The sequence below is a fragment of the Microchirus variegatus genome, assembly GCF_963457635.1.
Source record: "Microchirus variegatus genome assembly, chromosome: 16".
In the NCBI taxonomy this organism is placed as follows: domain Eukaryota; kingdom Metazoa; phylum Chordata; class Actinopteri; order Pleuronectiformes; family Soleidae; genus Microchirus; species Microchirus variegatus.
Window position 1 is genome coordinate 8239524 of NC_139817.1, and position 16488 is coordinate 8256011.

Consider the following 16488-nt stretch of genomic DNA (forward strand, 5'->3'; position numbering starts at 1 on the left):
AATACATGTCAAGTCATTGATCTATCCATTTACAAAAAATTGGAAGATTTAAGATTTAGACTTCTTCAAATACACTAAATTGTCAGCCGAATGCTGCTTCCCGTAAAGTTATGGGGGGCCACGCAACAATGGTCATGTTTGTGAAATCTTCAGAGAAATCCTTATGCAGAAAATAGAAAATTCTACAGAGAGAGGACTGTGTGCTATTGATTTATCTGCATCTTGAGAAACTTAACCCTTTGTAGTTGTAAAGTTGCCAGTAAAACAGATTTTCGCTTAAGAAGCCAAGAAATTCTGTTGCAAGGATTCCATAAAATCTACAGTGAATAGGGTTCAGGATTTTTTTTAAAGCAGGGGCATCAAACTCAGAATGACCTTCCGGGGGCCAGTGAACTTCTAATCTGGTCAGGAGGGGGAAAATTAACTGTTCGGGGATTAAAATTATATCTCGACAATCCATCATGGTAGTGCAAATCATATGATACTGCACACCATTTCAAAGTAAAAGTGTTTGTCTTGATATACAGTTCACCAAATATTATGATGCTAATGAATCTATAAATAACAAAACCCGACAAAAATAAAATAGAAAAAAAAAAAATTTAATCCATAACATGTAGACAATTGTAATACAAACACTGGACTGGCATTTAAATGTTGAATTGAACACATTTAATACTCTGTTTTAAAGTCTAATTACAGTCCAAAAATCACATAGCATTGTAAGATGTTACAATCTGTACAGCCTACAAACCAAGAACAAAACATGAATCAAACACAAACTTCAACTACAAACACAAACAAAGCCACTGTAATTGGTCAAAACCCTTACATGCGCCAATAGATAACGTATTTATTAATTAATCTAAATTGGTAAATCAACTTCAAAGCCTTCTTTATCCACTCCCTGCCATTTTGAATTTGAATGTGGCACAAAGACATGGTAATCTACACAAGGCTTATTTAAATGTCATTTATGTGTATAATTACCTCACTGTTGAACTGATATTAGTAAAATAAACAGAGATTTAATCAGGCATCATCCCGGGTTAAATAACTTCAACTCTATTGTCCAATTTCGAGTTCAAAACCAATAAAATTTCAAGGCTTCAAGATTCAGATTTGATGAAAACAGAGGTGGACGCCATTTTACTCCGCCATCTTGGCCCAAATCAATATGGCTACACCAGCTACTCGGCGCGATTTAAATAAGTGAAAATACCACGCCAAAAGCTCACAGAATCGCACAACTTATACACAAAAACACAGTTGTGTCGCGTTGTTACCTGGGGCAGCTCTTAAATTAGCCGCAATAATCAGGCAAATCACGCAGTGCAGGTCCATGTCTGCCCGCGACCCTCCTCGAGACAAACAGCGTCACCTAAGAGGATACGCTTTAATCAGCGGCTGCAGGTGCGCAACTGTCATGGCCACACTTACGCAAACAACTTAAATTATTTAGTGAATAGAGGAAACATTTTGGGGGAAAAAAATAAATAAATCACTGTATTTCGTTGTAATTTTGGATAATATGTTTCTTTTACACAGTTTGTTGACATTTTGGTTTTACGAGTTAACTCACCCTACGTTTTAAATTACTTTACGGTGCATTTTGACACATTTTAAACTATTTTAATAAGAAATGTACACATAACTGAGAGGTTGTTTGATGTTTGATTTGTGTTTGACAATTATTAGTTTTCTTACCTGTATGCAATTATGCAATGCAATATCATGTACACTTATTATTATATGTTACTTTTGCGGAAGTAAATTATGAATAAATATGTCCAAATAATGATAACTGATTGTCAACAACCTTAAATCATCTTTTGATTGGGATTATCATATTTGTTTAATCATGCCCTTTATTACAATAAATAATGTTATCATAATTTAAGAATAAATAATTTAACATACAAGGAGGGGGAATACTATAACCAACATAACATACATGTAAAATGTAAAAAGGACACATACAACACTTAATAACAAGGAGGACAGTTTTTACGCACGTCCATTATCCATATTATTTGTTTCCTATTTTAAAAACGTGATGCCAAAAATTTAAACTGATACAGAACATTGTTGGGTAAATTCTTCATGTGTTGGACTGATGAAAAATGGGGAATATTTTTGGTATTCGCATTAAAATTCACTGGACACCAGTGCGTAAAAGCTCGTGCGTAAAATGTACAATCAGCAAACAAATAAATAGAAAATGTTATTTATATATGTATACATTTTGTAAATCTCTAAAATCTGTAATTCTATAGAATTTAAGAAGACGTTTTCTTTCATCTCACTCATCCCAAACTTCAGATGACACCTTGAAACTAATGTTTTTGTTTGATATTAAGAACAAGGAAATATCAAAGAGCAGGAACTCTTTAATACTAACGAGTCATTTTTTTTATACATTTGCATTATTGTCTTCACACATCGTGTTCATCAGAAAAGGACGAAAAAAGCCTTCAGCTCTTTGTTGTTCCTCTGAAGGTCGAGTGTGCACTTTGTTGTATAAATGACCACCGATCAGGTCACGCCATTATTCATGGCTCTTTCAAGTCAACTGTCAATCATCGTGGATTATTTTCATCGAAGGTGCCCACAACAGTAATAAGTGAACGAATGCATAATTAAACACAATATCCTGAAACATATATTCTTTTTTTTATATATATATATATATATATATATATATATAATTAAACTCAATGTTGATTTATGTTTATTCTTTCCTTGTAACATACTCACCAGGGAGCAAAATAAATAAATGAATAATCATAACAATTTAAGACTAAAACCAGGATTATCAGAGCCAAAAGGGACAAAAACAAAATGATTATTATTTATTTCTGTTGTATATTTTAGAGGACCACGAGACATTTTAATATACATTAAAATAATAATACACAGACAAACATTTATAGGAAATAAAGAAATGTGCAGGATTAGTCTAAGTGGCCCTCACAATCTGTTATTGCAACATTCCAATGAGACTATATCATATGTAGCTGATGTAGCAAAAATGATTTGACCACCTCCATACAGTCTTTATTTAAAAATAATAATTTTAAATACATGTCTTTATTTGTTTTATTTCCCAATTTTGCCCCAATTCTGAATTTGTTTGCACGTTAAACTGTTTTGTAAAGTACATTATTATTAGTATTACTAATATTATTTCATTATAACCGATTATAAACTTGGAGTATGGGGCACATATTGGCTGCTTTAACTTCTTGTACATTTTACAGGAAACTAGTAAGAAATTAAAATCAAAATTCAGAATGAAAAATATGTCCTTGTTGAATAAGGGTTACATACAGTAACAGGTCTCAACCTGCGCCACAGAAAGTCATTTCTGATTAACTCCTGTTTGTTTACCTCAGTTTCCCATTAATCACATCGCAGTTGTGCGCTTTGTATAATCTCCTTAACCAAAATTATCGTCCCGTCTTCTTATCAAAGGGATCTGACGCGAACAAAACGACAACAATCACCGCATCGTTTCGCACCTGCGTCACTACAAAGACCCAACTGGTTTCGATACACAACGACATTTGGCGCAGTGGTTGGAGTGCGCTGCCGTGGATCACACACACGCCCTCCATCCATCAGGATTGACACTTGTGTTCAAAGGACGTCAGGGCAGAGGTGTGCCAGTATAAATCCAGATCTCTGGATCTGACCTGGACCACACTTGAGTTCACCTCTGGAGGAGACAACAGCACCTGCAGTGGAATTATGAAGGGACTAACTGTGGATTTCTCCTTCGCACTTTTCTTCTTCCTCTTCTTGGTGGATTTGGTTATGGCTCACCGTCCTGACGCGCTCCTCGGCGCCATCAGCTCCAGACGCACAGAGCAGCGACAGCAGCACAGCACCAGGCTGCCCCTCTACATGATGCAGCTCTACCGGACTATGCTGACCGAGGACCGCCGGGCTGCTGTCCCCATGAGCCCGATCAGGGCCGAAGATAACCCGGGTCTGCATGACTCGGACTCTGTCATCAGCCTCGTCGCTAAAAGTGAGTATTCAGCAAATGAAAAGAAAATCATGTGTTTTTTTAATGAGGTTTGGTGTCACTGTGTTAAAGTTTATTTAAAACATAGGATTAGGAATGATCTGCATGAATAATCTTCTTCACATTGTCATAATCTACAGTCCAACCCTTCCTTGTATGCAACATTGATAGATTTTAGCATCATGTTTCCTGACTTTTCTTAACAGAAAGTGGACTTGTGTTGATTTATTTCAGTCACTATAATTTAATCATGTTTCTAATTAATCAAACTCCACTTGATGAATGTTTTGAAATGCTTATGCAATCATAGGGATAAAAGCCACAATGTGCACCGGTGTTCTAATCAATTTTCTCCTCTCTTGTGTTCTTCAGGCTGCCACCAGGTTGGCAAACGGTGGTCCGTCACCTTTGACATGTCCTCCATGTCAGCGAGCGACGACGTCCAGCTGGCCGAGCTCCGCATCCGCCTGCCCGCCTTCACAGAGTCCTCCCGAGCCTCTGTGGACGTCTACCACTCCCAGAAAGTCCAGTGTTCCGACTCCCACTGCCCACAGAAGAGGCTGTTCCTGGGTCACCTGAACGCTCACCCCAATTCTGCCGCGTCCACCTCCTCCTGGAAGGTGTTCAACATGACGGAGAGGCTCCGCCATTGGCTGCAGCAGGAACACACTGTGCAGATAATGAATGACGACGAGGAGGAGGTCAGAGAAGGAGAGCAGGAGGACGGGGTCCAGCATCCTACAGCAGACAGGGTCATGATGGTGGTCTTCTCCAGGCAGAACACCAACAGGACGCCGACCATCATCCGCACAGCAGAGCACTCCAAGTACGTCGGCCTGAACAAGGAGCGAGCCTTGGACGATTCAAGCGTCTCCAGGATGAGGAGCAAGAGGCACCACAGGACCCGGGAGCAGAGGCGGAGGCAAAGCAGAGCTGCTCCTGCTCACAACAAGCCAGCAGAGGTGGAGAAGAAGGGTCCTCTGTGCAGGAAGGTGGACATGTGGGTGGACTTTGAGAAGCTCGGCTGGAGCGAGTGGATCGTTTACCCTAAACGTTACAACGCCCATCGCTGCGAGGGGAGCTGCCCCACACCAGTAGACGAGACCTTCACCCCGACCAACCACGCATACATGCAGGTAAGGCTGAGTTCATTCACGCAGACAAAACCGAAACTGTGGAAAGTAACGCTTGGAGAAAAACAAATGTTCTAACCATCCATGTCCTTCTCTTTCTTCATGCAGAGTCTTCTGAATCTTCATCACCCACACAAGGTGCCGTGTCTGTCGTGCGTGCCGACGCGCCTGGCCCCACTCTCCATGCTGTACTACGAGAACGGACAGATGGTCATGAGGCACCACGAGAACATGGTGGTGGAGGAGTGCGGCTGCCACTGAGCCACTGACCTGCAGAGGTTGCAAAGGGAGAGGAACGCGGGGACATATAGGCACTTTACAGGGACACTGGGACAGATGCTGCTGCTGTGATGCAGGGACATGAACAAAAGGGACCCTACTTTTTAAAATTAAGGATATAAGAAAACGAGGAGTTTATTCATACTGTTGATGATGAAGATGAGGTGACCGGAGTAGTCACTGACTGAAGCACTGTAGAAGCAGCTGTACACGAGAGGACTTATGTACAGTATGAAGCCGAGATGTTTAAATGCCATAGAAATGACAAAGGAAATGGTGTCAGCAAGCGCTTTAACTTTATTAAGATGTTTGGGTCACATTGATCCATTTATGTGTTCACTATGTACAGTATTACAATAAATTATTTCTTGCCTTGAACAGAGAGTTCAGTATTTTATTTTGACAGTGTTTACAAATATGGCTGTGTCTCTCTAACCACATCTAACTGTAGATTAAATGAAACACTTAATAGTGTGTGGCATACATGTGGGAACAGAAAAAATGCCCAGTTTTTGAATGGATGAAATCTTCCAGTTTCTGCCAGTCAACCAGGGAAAAAAAACTATATTGAATAGCCACTAGGGGGCGACTTTACTGGTCGCAAAAACATTCAGTTTGAATTAAAGTCTATGGGAAATTAAACTTCTCACTTGATTTATAACATCACTAAATATTACTTGTCTCACTTGCAAAATTCAAATGTTATTTTATCCAGTGTTACAAATTGGCACAATTTCAAAATAAAAGTGTTTGTTTTGATACGGAACAATGTATGCGTGAGTAAAAAGATATTTGCAGCTAATTTAAGACAAAAGGTAATACATTTTACACATGAAAATACTGGATTTGGCCTCTAACTGTTACTAACTTATTTGCATGACACCGAACATAATTATTTAAATCACATAAGACTTGAATGTTAATAAACGCTGACTTGTGTGACTCCAATGTCACAGTCACTCTTTAATGCTTCACTTTAAGTGTTTTTTTTATATAAGAGTACAACTTTTTTTTTTACACATATTAACTTTAACAAAGATAAACAAAAACAAGCTGTTTTTCTCCAGAATAAATCCGAAAGAAGGTTAAGCAGCTTAGTAAAACTAGTCCCGTCTTTGCACTTAACTATGGCACTTAACTATGTTAAAACCCCCCCGTGGACGACTCTCATCAGATGTCCATTTCGAACTGGGCATCGTCTCCTGTGAGGAGAGAAAAGACGATGAAGTAAGAGAATCGTAAACAGCAGTTTGACTCTTTCGTCCACAATGAGGGACACGTCTTACCCGCCTCCATGTCCTCCGTTTCCAGGCTCTCCTCGAAGACGTCGCCGCTGGGCGTCCGCTCGGGCTGCTTCTTGTGGACGGACTGGTTGGGCTTGAGCGGCATGGTGACTCCTGGGATGTCGGGTAGTATTGGAGGCGTGAGAGCCAACGGAGACGTCCGACACTGCAGGAGGAACTTCCTCTCGTAGATGATCCTGGTTCCTGCGGGAGGAAGGGAAGTTATCTCTTTGAGAACAGCAGCAACCCACGGCTGACCAAAGTGCTTTACAAAATAAGAGCATTGCAGACACACAGCATTAAAAGCAGACGGTTAAAAACAAATATACCAATTACTGCCTAAAAACACACAGCGTCAACTATGACCTACTTATTCTGACGTCAACACACTGCCAGTGACCTCATTCACACTTGATTTTGCAGGATAAAGCCGACTAACAGAACACATTATCAGTTGTGTGTAATACACACGTGCACAGTGTGTGCATTTTCCCACAGTCACAGACAGTCTTTACTTTGGTCACCACACACACACACACACACACACTGAATGTTTCCCACAGACGGAGTAAAATAAGTGGGTCAGACGAGTGGACGTAGCAGCTGAGAGTGAAACTCACACCCATGACGTGACTGATTCATACTAGTTAGTTAGTTAGTTTATTTGTCCTTAAATAGGAAATTTGTTTTCACTGACCATACAAGCCTCAAAAACATGAAATACATAGATACACACAGTTACGGTTCTTCACCCACCCGCATGTCCCCACCTACCCTATCCACATGGATGTGCATACATCACATTACACATTACACAGACACAAACAGGAAAACCATCACCAGCTGGCATTACAGGGGAATGAGGGCGGCCCAGTGGTCCATCACCGCTGTGACCTGTTGTTCAGTGCTGCTATTGCAGAGGGCACAAAGCTTTTCCCAAAGCGTACTCGCTTCCACCCCATAGCCCTGTATCTGCGTCTTGATGGAAGCAGAATAAAAAAGGGATTGAGGGGGTGGGTGGGGTCATGAGCGATGGTCTGTGCTCTGTTCCTGGTGAGTGTACTGTTGAGGTCTGATAGATTAGGGAGATTGGGGAGGCCTGTCGCTTTGTCTGCAGTGTGAGTGATGCGTGTGAGTCTGTTTCTGTTGGCAGCAGTTAGCATGTTGAAAAAGCAGGGAAGACAGTAGAGGAGGATGGACTGGACTATGCTTGGTGACAGGGGGCAACAGAAAGTTTTCTGAGCTTAGGGATGGCTTAGAGTCTCTGTCGACTACGTTTTTTGAATGTCAGTGGTGTGTTGCTCGAAGCCGAGTTTATTGTCCCGGGTGAGTCCAAGGTATTTGAAACAGTCCACTATTTCTACTGTGCCGTTGTTGATGCAGGTGGGGTTGTGGATTATGTCAGATGGTGTTCTGGTGTTGGTGATTACAAGTTCCTTGGTTTTACTGATATTAAGGTGAAGGTAGTTGTCAGTGCAGTACTAGTTACTAGTACTAGTACTATACTTCAGCGGTTGTTTTAATATTTTTTTGGGGAAAAAAAAGCAATAAACTGCTTTCTTTTCCTCCCACTTTAAATCTACCCACCGTGGCTCAGTGTAAGCCACATCTAGTAAACATGTTGCTGCAGCTCGACAACAGCGCGAAGTACTAAAAGGACTATAAATAGAATACGGGAGGGTGCAGCCCTATATTTGACTGTAGAGTCCTTACAATAACCATACTGTTCCTTATTTGCATCAAAGGTTAAAGCTGCAGGAGACAAGACAAATGCACATGAAAATTAAGAGTGTCTGTACACATAAATGCATGCACAACAGACTTAAAATATGAATATATACAAACCTGTGCAGTCACTAAGTGCTCAGGAAACAAACATATTGGTAGTGAAAGTCAAATTATTTTTGCAATATAATTATGTTGCATCCAGTTTAACAGCACAACTGATATTGACATAAGGTTTATACATAAGACAAAGCACTTTGACATAAGATAATGTATTATTTTAGAGGTCTAAACCACTATTAACTTTATTTTGCAACTTGCAAACCCTGCATAATCCTTACACATCTTCAGAATGTTTTTGATTTGTCCACAAACAAAGTGATTTCAGTGTCACAGAAAAGCTTTGGTTGATTTGAGAAGCTGAAATCACGTGAAAAACAGTTGAATTTAATGCAATAACCATGAGCATGAGTTATGTTTTATTGCGATAACCTTTCGGGTCTAATCACTAAGGTCTGTGAAATGTGCAGAACTGTTCTTCGGCGACATCACGAAACAATCAAACATTAACAGAAACAACACAACATATGCTGCAGGTCTTTAACCACTATAGTGCAACACAACCTCTTTATAAATCAACTGTTATATTTGAATGACAAACTTGACTTTAAAGACAAATCCCTGTGTTTATTTGCAAATCCCTTTAACCCCTTTAACACTTTATTCCTCTTAAGCCGTTCATTTCTATGTGTTTCTTAAAAGCAATTTGTTGTTGTTGTCATCATCGTCATTTGGATTGGAATGATGTGACTGAAAGTTGGTCTTATTTATATATCAACACGCTGGCAATTAGTATTTTAATGCATTTCTTGAATAAACCTGGAGTAAATTAACCTTTTTCAACAGAAGATATTTGTAGTAGGACAAGCACAGATTTTACCAGTAACATTAATTTGGGTTCCACTCCAGATTTTAGAGAACCAGGGTCACGCTATAGTTCAAGTTTTAGGGTAGGTCACACTCAATACTTGACCCTTTGACCTTTTTATGAAAAATATGTTACTTTAAAGGCACCATATGTAAGAATGTGGCCAAAAACGGTTACTACATTCAAATTCAAAATACAGAGGTCTTTTAGGCTTCTTTTTCTGACGTAACTGGCAACCCATGGTTGCTCGGCAGCTGAGACTCTACTGACTGCAATGATTGGTAGACGGCGGTAGGTGGCGCCACATGCCAAAACATGATTTCAAAACATAAACATGATTTGCAGTCTGCAAAATATTTTTTTAATGCAAATATTTTGGCTGTACTGTTGTTGTTGGTGAGTTCAGTTTGTTATATGAACATTATTCCTGAGTCTCTGTGACACATAAGGATGATTTTATGGCCAGTTGATTTAGATTTATTACATTATGCACCTTTAAACTAGGGATGAAACAATTACTTGACTAATCGATCATCAACTATCAACTAAATTTTCTGACATTCCAGATTCTTAAATGTGAATATTTTCAGGTTTCTTTGCTCCATAGAACTAATAATAATAATTAAAACTTGTGGACAAAACAAGACATTTGAGGAACACTTTCTGACATTTTATGGACCAGTATACTATAAAAATAATAGTTAGTTGCAGGTCTACAATACTTTAAGCCTACATACATATTTGCCATATTTCTGGATGTGTTCCAATAAGGTGCTTGAGAAATAATTGGACTGTATGATCATTATAGCAGTGCTAAAACAACAAATAATGTTGATTTATTATATATATTCAACTTTGTAAAGGTTTGATTCAATGCTATGTTGTTTTACAACACCTAAAGTAAAACTTTTTGTGAAAAAAGTAGCTTTATGATCATTTTAAAATAAAACTTTCCTTGTCATTGTTGCAACAAGTCAAAAACATAATTAAAAACTAGTGTAAAAATGAATAAATACTTATGTTGAAATGTGTAATGCAAATCCCACCGAGTCATATTTAGCCATTAAACGTCACATGTCACTTGACCGGGTCGTTACCTCCTGGCGTGGTGCTGAACATAGTTCCCCCGGGGGTCGTGGAATAGTCCGCTGGCATGTTCGCTGCATCGTGGATCGCGACCCGCCTGACAGCGGGGATCGCCCGGCTCTTGGTGGTGCGGCCTCCCGCGGACATGGTCTCCGAAAGCCGGCGTAAAGCTGCGCGTGGTGTCGTTGTCAGCGCGGAACTTAGAAGTCCGGAACTGACGAGAAACTGGACAGACTGCAGGGGAAAAATAAAAATAAAAGTTCTCCCCGTGGCTCCACGTGGTGTAAAAAACCCAAAACAAGTCAGAGAAGCAGAGAGAGAGAGAGAGAGAGAGAGAGGACTTCCTACAAAACAACACGTGGAGAGGAGAGCTGTGATTGGCTGAGAGAGGGGGGCGTCACACACGCTGGAAGTTGTAGTTTTTTTTAACCTGATCTGGAAAACACAGACGAAACCATTGGCTCAAATAACTCAAAGTGGCGTTAATGTAAAATATTTCACATTTAAACGTCAAAAAAGTACGTATTTACAAACTTTAATTTATCACTTTTTAACAAATTCAACTCATAGTTAAAAAGTCTAGCGCAGGGGCCTCAAACTCAGATAATCTGGGCAAGAGGGGGCCAAAAAAGTCCAGCTGTATGGGGGATTATGATATAGCAACAAAAGACAGTTGTAGCACTATTTTTTTTTACATAATTTCAAAATAAAGGTGTTTGTTTGGATACGGAAAAACGAACAATAATAAGTAAACAACCACAGTGAGTGTTTATCAGGGCCGGCCCAAGCTTTAATGGGGCTTGGGCTGCAGAACTTGATTTGCCCCCCCCCCCCCCCAACAACAAACCAGTGTGTAAATAACCCTAGAGGGCAAAAGTGTCCTAGTATTAATTTGCACTTTCGTGTTAAGATGGTCCTTTATTAGTCCTGCAGTGTGACAGCAGCAAACATACTGAGTGTAGATAAAGATAAGAAATAACAAACATGATAAAACTTAGAGCAGATGTGCCCTAAATGAGCAATCTTTAACTACAAAATAAAACCAAATAACTTAAAATAGACACTATTTCGATATTTAAAGGTCATGTGTGTACAATTTTTGCCAGAAAAAAGTGAAAAAAAACCCACTTTTTTTCTTCACCCGATTATATGAATTGTTTATGAATTGTATTTCATGTTTTCACAGTAGCCCACAATGGACACATTTAACATCATTTGAGTTTTGATGATAACTTACAGCTACATCGTTTCTCCAACACACCTGGAAGGGAAGAATAAAGTCAGGGACATTCAGCAGCAACATGTAACTTCACAAATAACTGCACCTTTTTCGGGGGGAAACGGCACAAAACACGGCACGACGTTTGCTTGTTTGTCACATCTTTGTTTATTAATCCTTGTAAATGGTTTGAGCTGGTGTAACAGGGTAAGATGATCTATACATATCTTGATGTCAGAACGACTCTGATTGAAAGGCTTGTATACATGTTCACGTTTAAACTCTCCTCTCGACCAGGGACGATACAAAAGAAAAGAAAACAAGTGGTCATAGCTACGAAGCCTCTACATTCCCCATGAGATGGGCGTCGGCCTAGTCTACATAATGCTTAAAGAACATCCATAACAACTCTATGAGGGTGCATAGCATTCTAATTAAATATATTTTTTGTCATATATTTATACATATATTTCCATAAAAACATCTTTTCTCGTTTTTTTTTCTCGTGTGTGTGCATGTGCGCGGTTGCATTCCTTAGGATAGAGTATATGATATTGCGTTTACATTGTCATGTATCCATACTAAAGGAGTATAGGTGATCTCTATTCTTTCGCGACAGTTAAAATTGTACAATACTCGTTTTTAAAATACATCGTTGCAGGGTTTACACGTCCTCCCCGAGTCACACGTCGGGTAAAAATCTTTTTTCACTTTTCTTACCCCCTCCCCGGATCCGAAGTGTAAAACCAAGCATGATCTCACTCACACACACACACACACACACACCCTTACATGATATCCATGAAACATAAAAATAGTGATTTTTCATATAGTACAACATAGAGGATCACTGACAAATTATATCTGGACATAAAACCAATTTAAATGACTCCTGGTTTGCAAATCTGTAAATAATCAGTTTTTTTTAGCAGTAAACATGAGGATAATGCGTGAAAAATCAAAGTTATACTTACATTTTGATGGATTTTTGGTGGTAATGACAAATGAGATGGCGTTAAGACACGTTTCTTTAATTTAGAACGGCCTCCAGTTTGACGTCGGGAAACATTTTAAATCTGAAGGCTGATTGGAATTTTTTTGTTGGGAAGACTAAAGAAGACGGTCGCCAGAGACTTTGACCGTCTGATTCAATCACGCTGCCTCACACAGAGACGTCAATTTGCATCAGTTTTTGTCTACGTCCGCCACGACTCCATAGAAATGATACTTCATGGAAGGGCGGCTCCACGTAAAAGTCATTTCAATACAAAAATAGGGTTAAATCTTAAGGATAATGTCTTAAAGGTCCAGTGTGTAACATTCAAGATGGGCAGAAAGTCAATATATGACACATAATGTTTGAATTTCTTTGAAATAAAAATATTTTGGTTATTAAAGCCGTTTATATGTGTTTATATCTGAAGGGCAATTAAATTACTACAGTCCACCGAGGGGGTCTTGCTTTACAGTGGCCGCCATTTTGTGCTGCTTTGTTTAAAAGTAAACAAAGAACGGCTCACAATGCATTAAACAACCAAAGAGGAAATGTCAGAGAGTTGCGAAAAACGTCCTTTCTGGTATGCGATGGCCACCGTAGTTCCCAGACAGTCCCACCATTAGATGTCACTAACTCTTCCACACTGGACCTTTAAATACAAAGCTCTAGTCGTATTTTCTTTTTCTTTAAAATGCCTAAATTCAGCTTCTTTCTTGTGCTCACACCAGAAGGTAAGGAATGAAGTAGAATGCGTCACTTTAGTGACTGTACTGAATAACCAGTATCAACCATAAATGATTCAGCAGAAATAAAATAATAAGATTTTACTTAATTAAAGGCTGGACTTTATGAGATAAAGTTTTTAAATGAAATAATTACTGATATAAAAACACTGTCTGGGTCAGGGGCATTATTTCTACAGGGTGTGCTTGTTTGTAGCGGGAGTGAATGCCAGGGTTCCCACACCTAGGTTGACGTCAAATTCAAGGACTTTTCAAGGACTTTCCAGGACCGAATGTGTGGACACATGCAACTTGTAAGAGCAGCTTTTATTGATTTGCAGCAAGCTCTACATCTGGACAAGCAGATTGTCCTTGGGGTCTTGGTCAAAGCCAGTCTTAGTAATTTGTCTGGTGAATTTTCATTTCACGTACTTAACTTTACTCGCTCATTTCTTTGCATGGAATCTCACATCAACGGCAGAGAGAGAGAGACAGTGTCCACAACACCGCGGGCAATTCCGACTCAACGTTTGTCCTGCGTAGGCCTAGTGTACATACATCAAGCAATGCAGGGCATTTACCTAAACATCAACTTCTTTCTTGCATAAAATTCAAGCACTTTCAATGAACCATGTCTATTTAGGGCGATTTTCAAAAACGTTTTTGTTTTTAAATGAACAAACTTTCAAGGATTTCAAGGACCCGTGGGAACCCTGGAATGCTTCACTAATACCTTTTTTGGTTTTGTTCATTACTGTTAAAAACAAGTGTCCCTTTGCTGCCCCCTGGAGCTGAACACAACACATTTAATTAGCTTTTTTTTGGTATTTGAATCCAATAACTCCCACTCTCACAGACACACACACATGCACACAAACTCCTCATATATAAACCAACAAACACTACTACCTCCCTCTTCCCAAAAGCCCCCAGCTTGATTCACTTCTCCCCCCCCCCCCCTCCCCGAGAGGAAACTTATAAACATTTTGATTCTGGCCGAGCAGAACTGAAAACCTGAGTGGAATAACAGTGGAAAATGTGCGATATGTGATTAAAACATGTGCGATATAAATATATATCAGATGAAAAAACATTGTGTGTGCATTCATATCATGTGTTGGTGTTTCATTCATTCAGTCATTCATCAGTTCGGCGTCTCACTCATTCAGGCTACAGTAGCATTTACAGTACTTATGGGATACATGTTTCGGTTTTTTTGTGTTGCAGGAAGTGTGTGTGTGCTACGATGACGTGACCTCCTTCAGTTTTTCTGCATACAGAGAGGAAAAGATCTGGTGGTTAACGTCGACTAAAACTCAAAAGCACAAAAAAAAAAAAAATGAGTGTGTTGATTTTCACCTCTGAGCAGCGGCGGCAGCAGCAGGGTAACATATGTACATCGACACGTCCTGGTTTATGATTTGCTACGTTATACTGTAGGTTGAAAATCCTTCCCACACCACTTCAGCTGCTGAGTCCTGTGAGAAACTACCAAGATGGGATTTCATCATTTAAACCCATCCTTTTTTTATACTGCAGATGAACGCAAACTCTTCAGCTTCCACTGTACTGTGTACTCTTCGTTTGGTATTATTGCTGTGACATACTCCAAAAAAAAAAAAACTATCTGAGCCATCTGACCAGGCAATGATACATAATTACATAATATTCATGTACACGTGTGTGTGGGTGTGCTTTTGTTTGTCTCTATGCTTGTTTTTTCTCTGTTGTGTGTGTGTGAGTGTGTGTGTGTGTGTGTGTGTGTGTCTTCACAGTTCACGAGTCTGGGGTCAGTGTTAGTAAGACGTTCACAGTGCTACCTAATCCTTGCACGCCGCATGATGTGCCACAAATCCTTCAACTCACTGTATCCACACACACGAATCAGATCCACTTTGTTCACGTTAAAGTTTCAAATGAAGGAACCAAAACAATTTGACACGGCAAAGGTGCTACACCCATTGCGGAGGAAAGTAGGGAGCTCTCAAAGTTTTTATACATGACAGATGCGGATGGAGATGCCCGGTGATTTTTACTGCATATTGATTGAGGCTACTGATAAAGGATGTGCTTCAAAATGGCGTGCGCTACTGGGAGGAACTGGCCGATGAAGGCAGAAAATGTCACGAGGGACGACGGAAAAAACTTGATCTTTGTGTGACAGAGCTGCTGCACAGTACAATCACGCATCGTCGACTGCTTTCTGACAGAAAACATTCCACCTGTCTGCAAGCAAAGCTGAAAAGTGAGGCGGACGCGCGCCGAAGAAAAAAAAGGTTTACCAAGAAAGCCAGCGAGAACCAAAAAAGGACACACACACACAGACAGACAGGAACACTCACGAGCGGAGGAAGCACGGCGGCTTTTCTCACTCCGGCGCTGATTGTGCCGTGACATCACAGGGCCAATTAAGCCAATCATGGGGGGCGGGGCTCAGCGCCATGTCAGAAGCAAGAAACACATGCGGTTAGAGAAGAATACACGCACACATACGCACACATACACAATCTGACACATGTCCACGTAGCATAGAGTGCATATATCACATAGAGAGTAACAGGGGAAAGGGTCCAGTGAGAGAAGCGTTTGGAAGGCTCAGCAGAGGCTTAACTGTATACAGATCCATCCGTTGAGGGATTCTTTTTTTTCTTTTCTTTTTTTTGGCTGTTGTGTTTACTGGACTCAACTCGGCTGACACAATCCACTCCGTTGGGGCGGGGGGATTAGGTCCTGAAAACGGCCCCGTGGCTCACATGTGAGTCAGTCACCGAACCTTGTACCCCTTCAGTTTGTAGATAATGACAGTTGAAAGAGTCAAAGGGCATGCACCAGCAGTCATCATGCGATTACAGTTCACAGGAAGCACTTTTTGTTGCTTTTTTTTTTTTCTTGGTTATTTCACTGACATTTATGTTTTGTTTTGTTTCTTTTTTGTAGAAAAAAATCATGCCTTAGTCTAGTCGACATTTTTCTTTACAAATCTTATAAAACTACACGTTGAACTCCTCTTTTTTCCTCCTCCTCTTCCTCTTTTCTCTTTTGTGATTCAGTACGGTCACAGGCTGAGGATGATTCTTGTGTTTGTT

The 16488-nt window shown here is 40.0% G+C and overlaps 2 protein-coding genes across 2 annotated transcripts; one reads left to right on the forward strand and one right to left on the reverse strand.

The window, feature by feature from the left end:
* Positions 1–3750: 3750 nt before the first annotated feature.
* Positions 3751–5424, forward strand: LOC310938308 (nodal homolog 2-A-like; the record flags this gene model as incomplete). Its single annotated transcript, XM_083902800.1, has 3 exons — positions 3751–4033; positions 4403–5166; positions 5272–5424. The coding sequence occupies 3 exons, from the start codon at positions 3751–3753 to the stop codon at positions 5422–5424; spliced, it is 1200 nt and encodes a 399-aa protein (XP_083758926.1).
* A 295-nt stretch (positions 5425–5719) lies between these two features.
* LOC310938498 (eukaryotic translation initiation factor 4E-binding protein 1-like) lies at positions 5720–10764 on the reverse strand. The gene is made up of 3 exons (XM_083903012.1): positions 10476–10764; positions 6729–6929; positions 5720–6644 (listed from the first exon to the last, which is right to left on the reverse strand). Exons 1-3 carry the CDS (start codon positions 10609–10611, stop codon positions 6613–6615), a joined length of 369 nt encoding a protein of 122 aa, XP_083759138.1. The 5' UTR covers positions 10612–10764; the 3' UTR covers positions 5720–6612.
* Positions 10765–16488: the final 5724 nt, after the last annotated feature.

Coding starts and splice junctions, on each gene's coding strand:
- LOC310938498 (XM_083903012.1), bottom strand. CDS start 10,611: ATGTCCGCGGGAGGCCGCACCACCAAGAGCCGGGCGATCCCCGCTGTC. Junction 6,930..10,475: donor GTTCAGCACCACGCCAGGAG/GTAACGACCCGG, acceptor TTCCTCCCGCAG/GAACCAGGATCATCTACGAG. Junction 6,645..6,728: donor AACGGAGGACATGGAGGCGG/GTAAGACGTGTC, acceptor CTCTCCTCACAG/GAGACGATGCCCAGTTCGAA.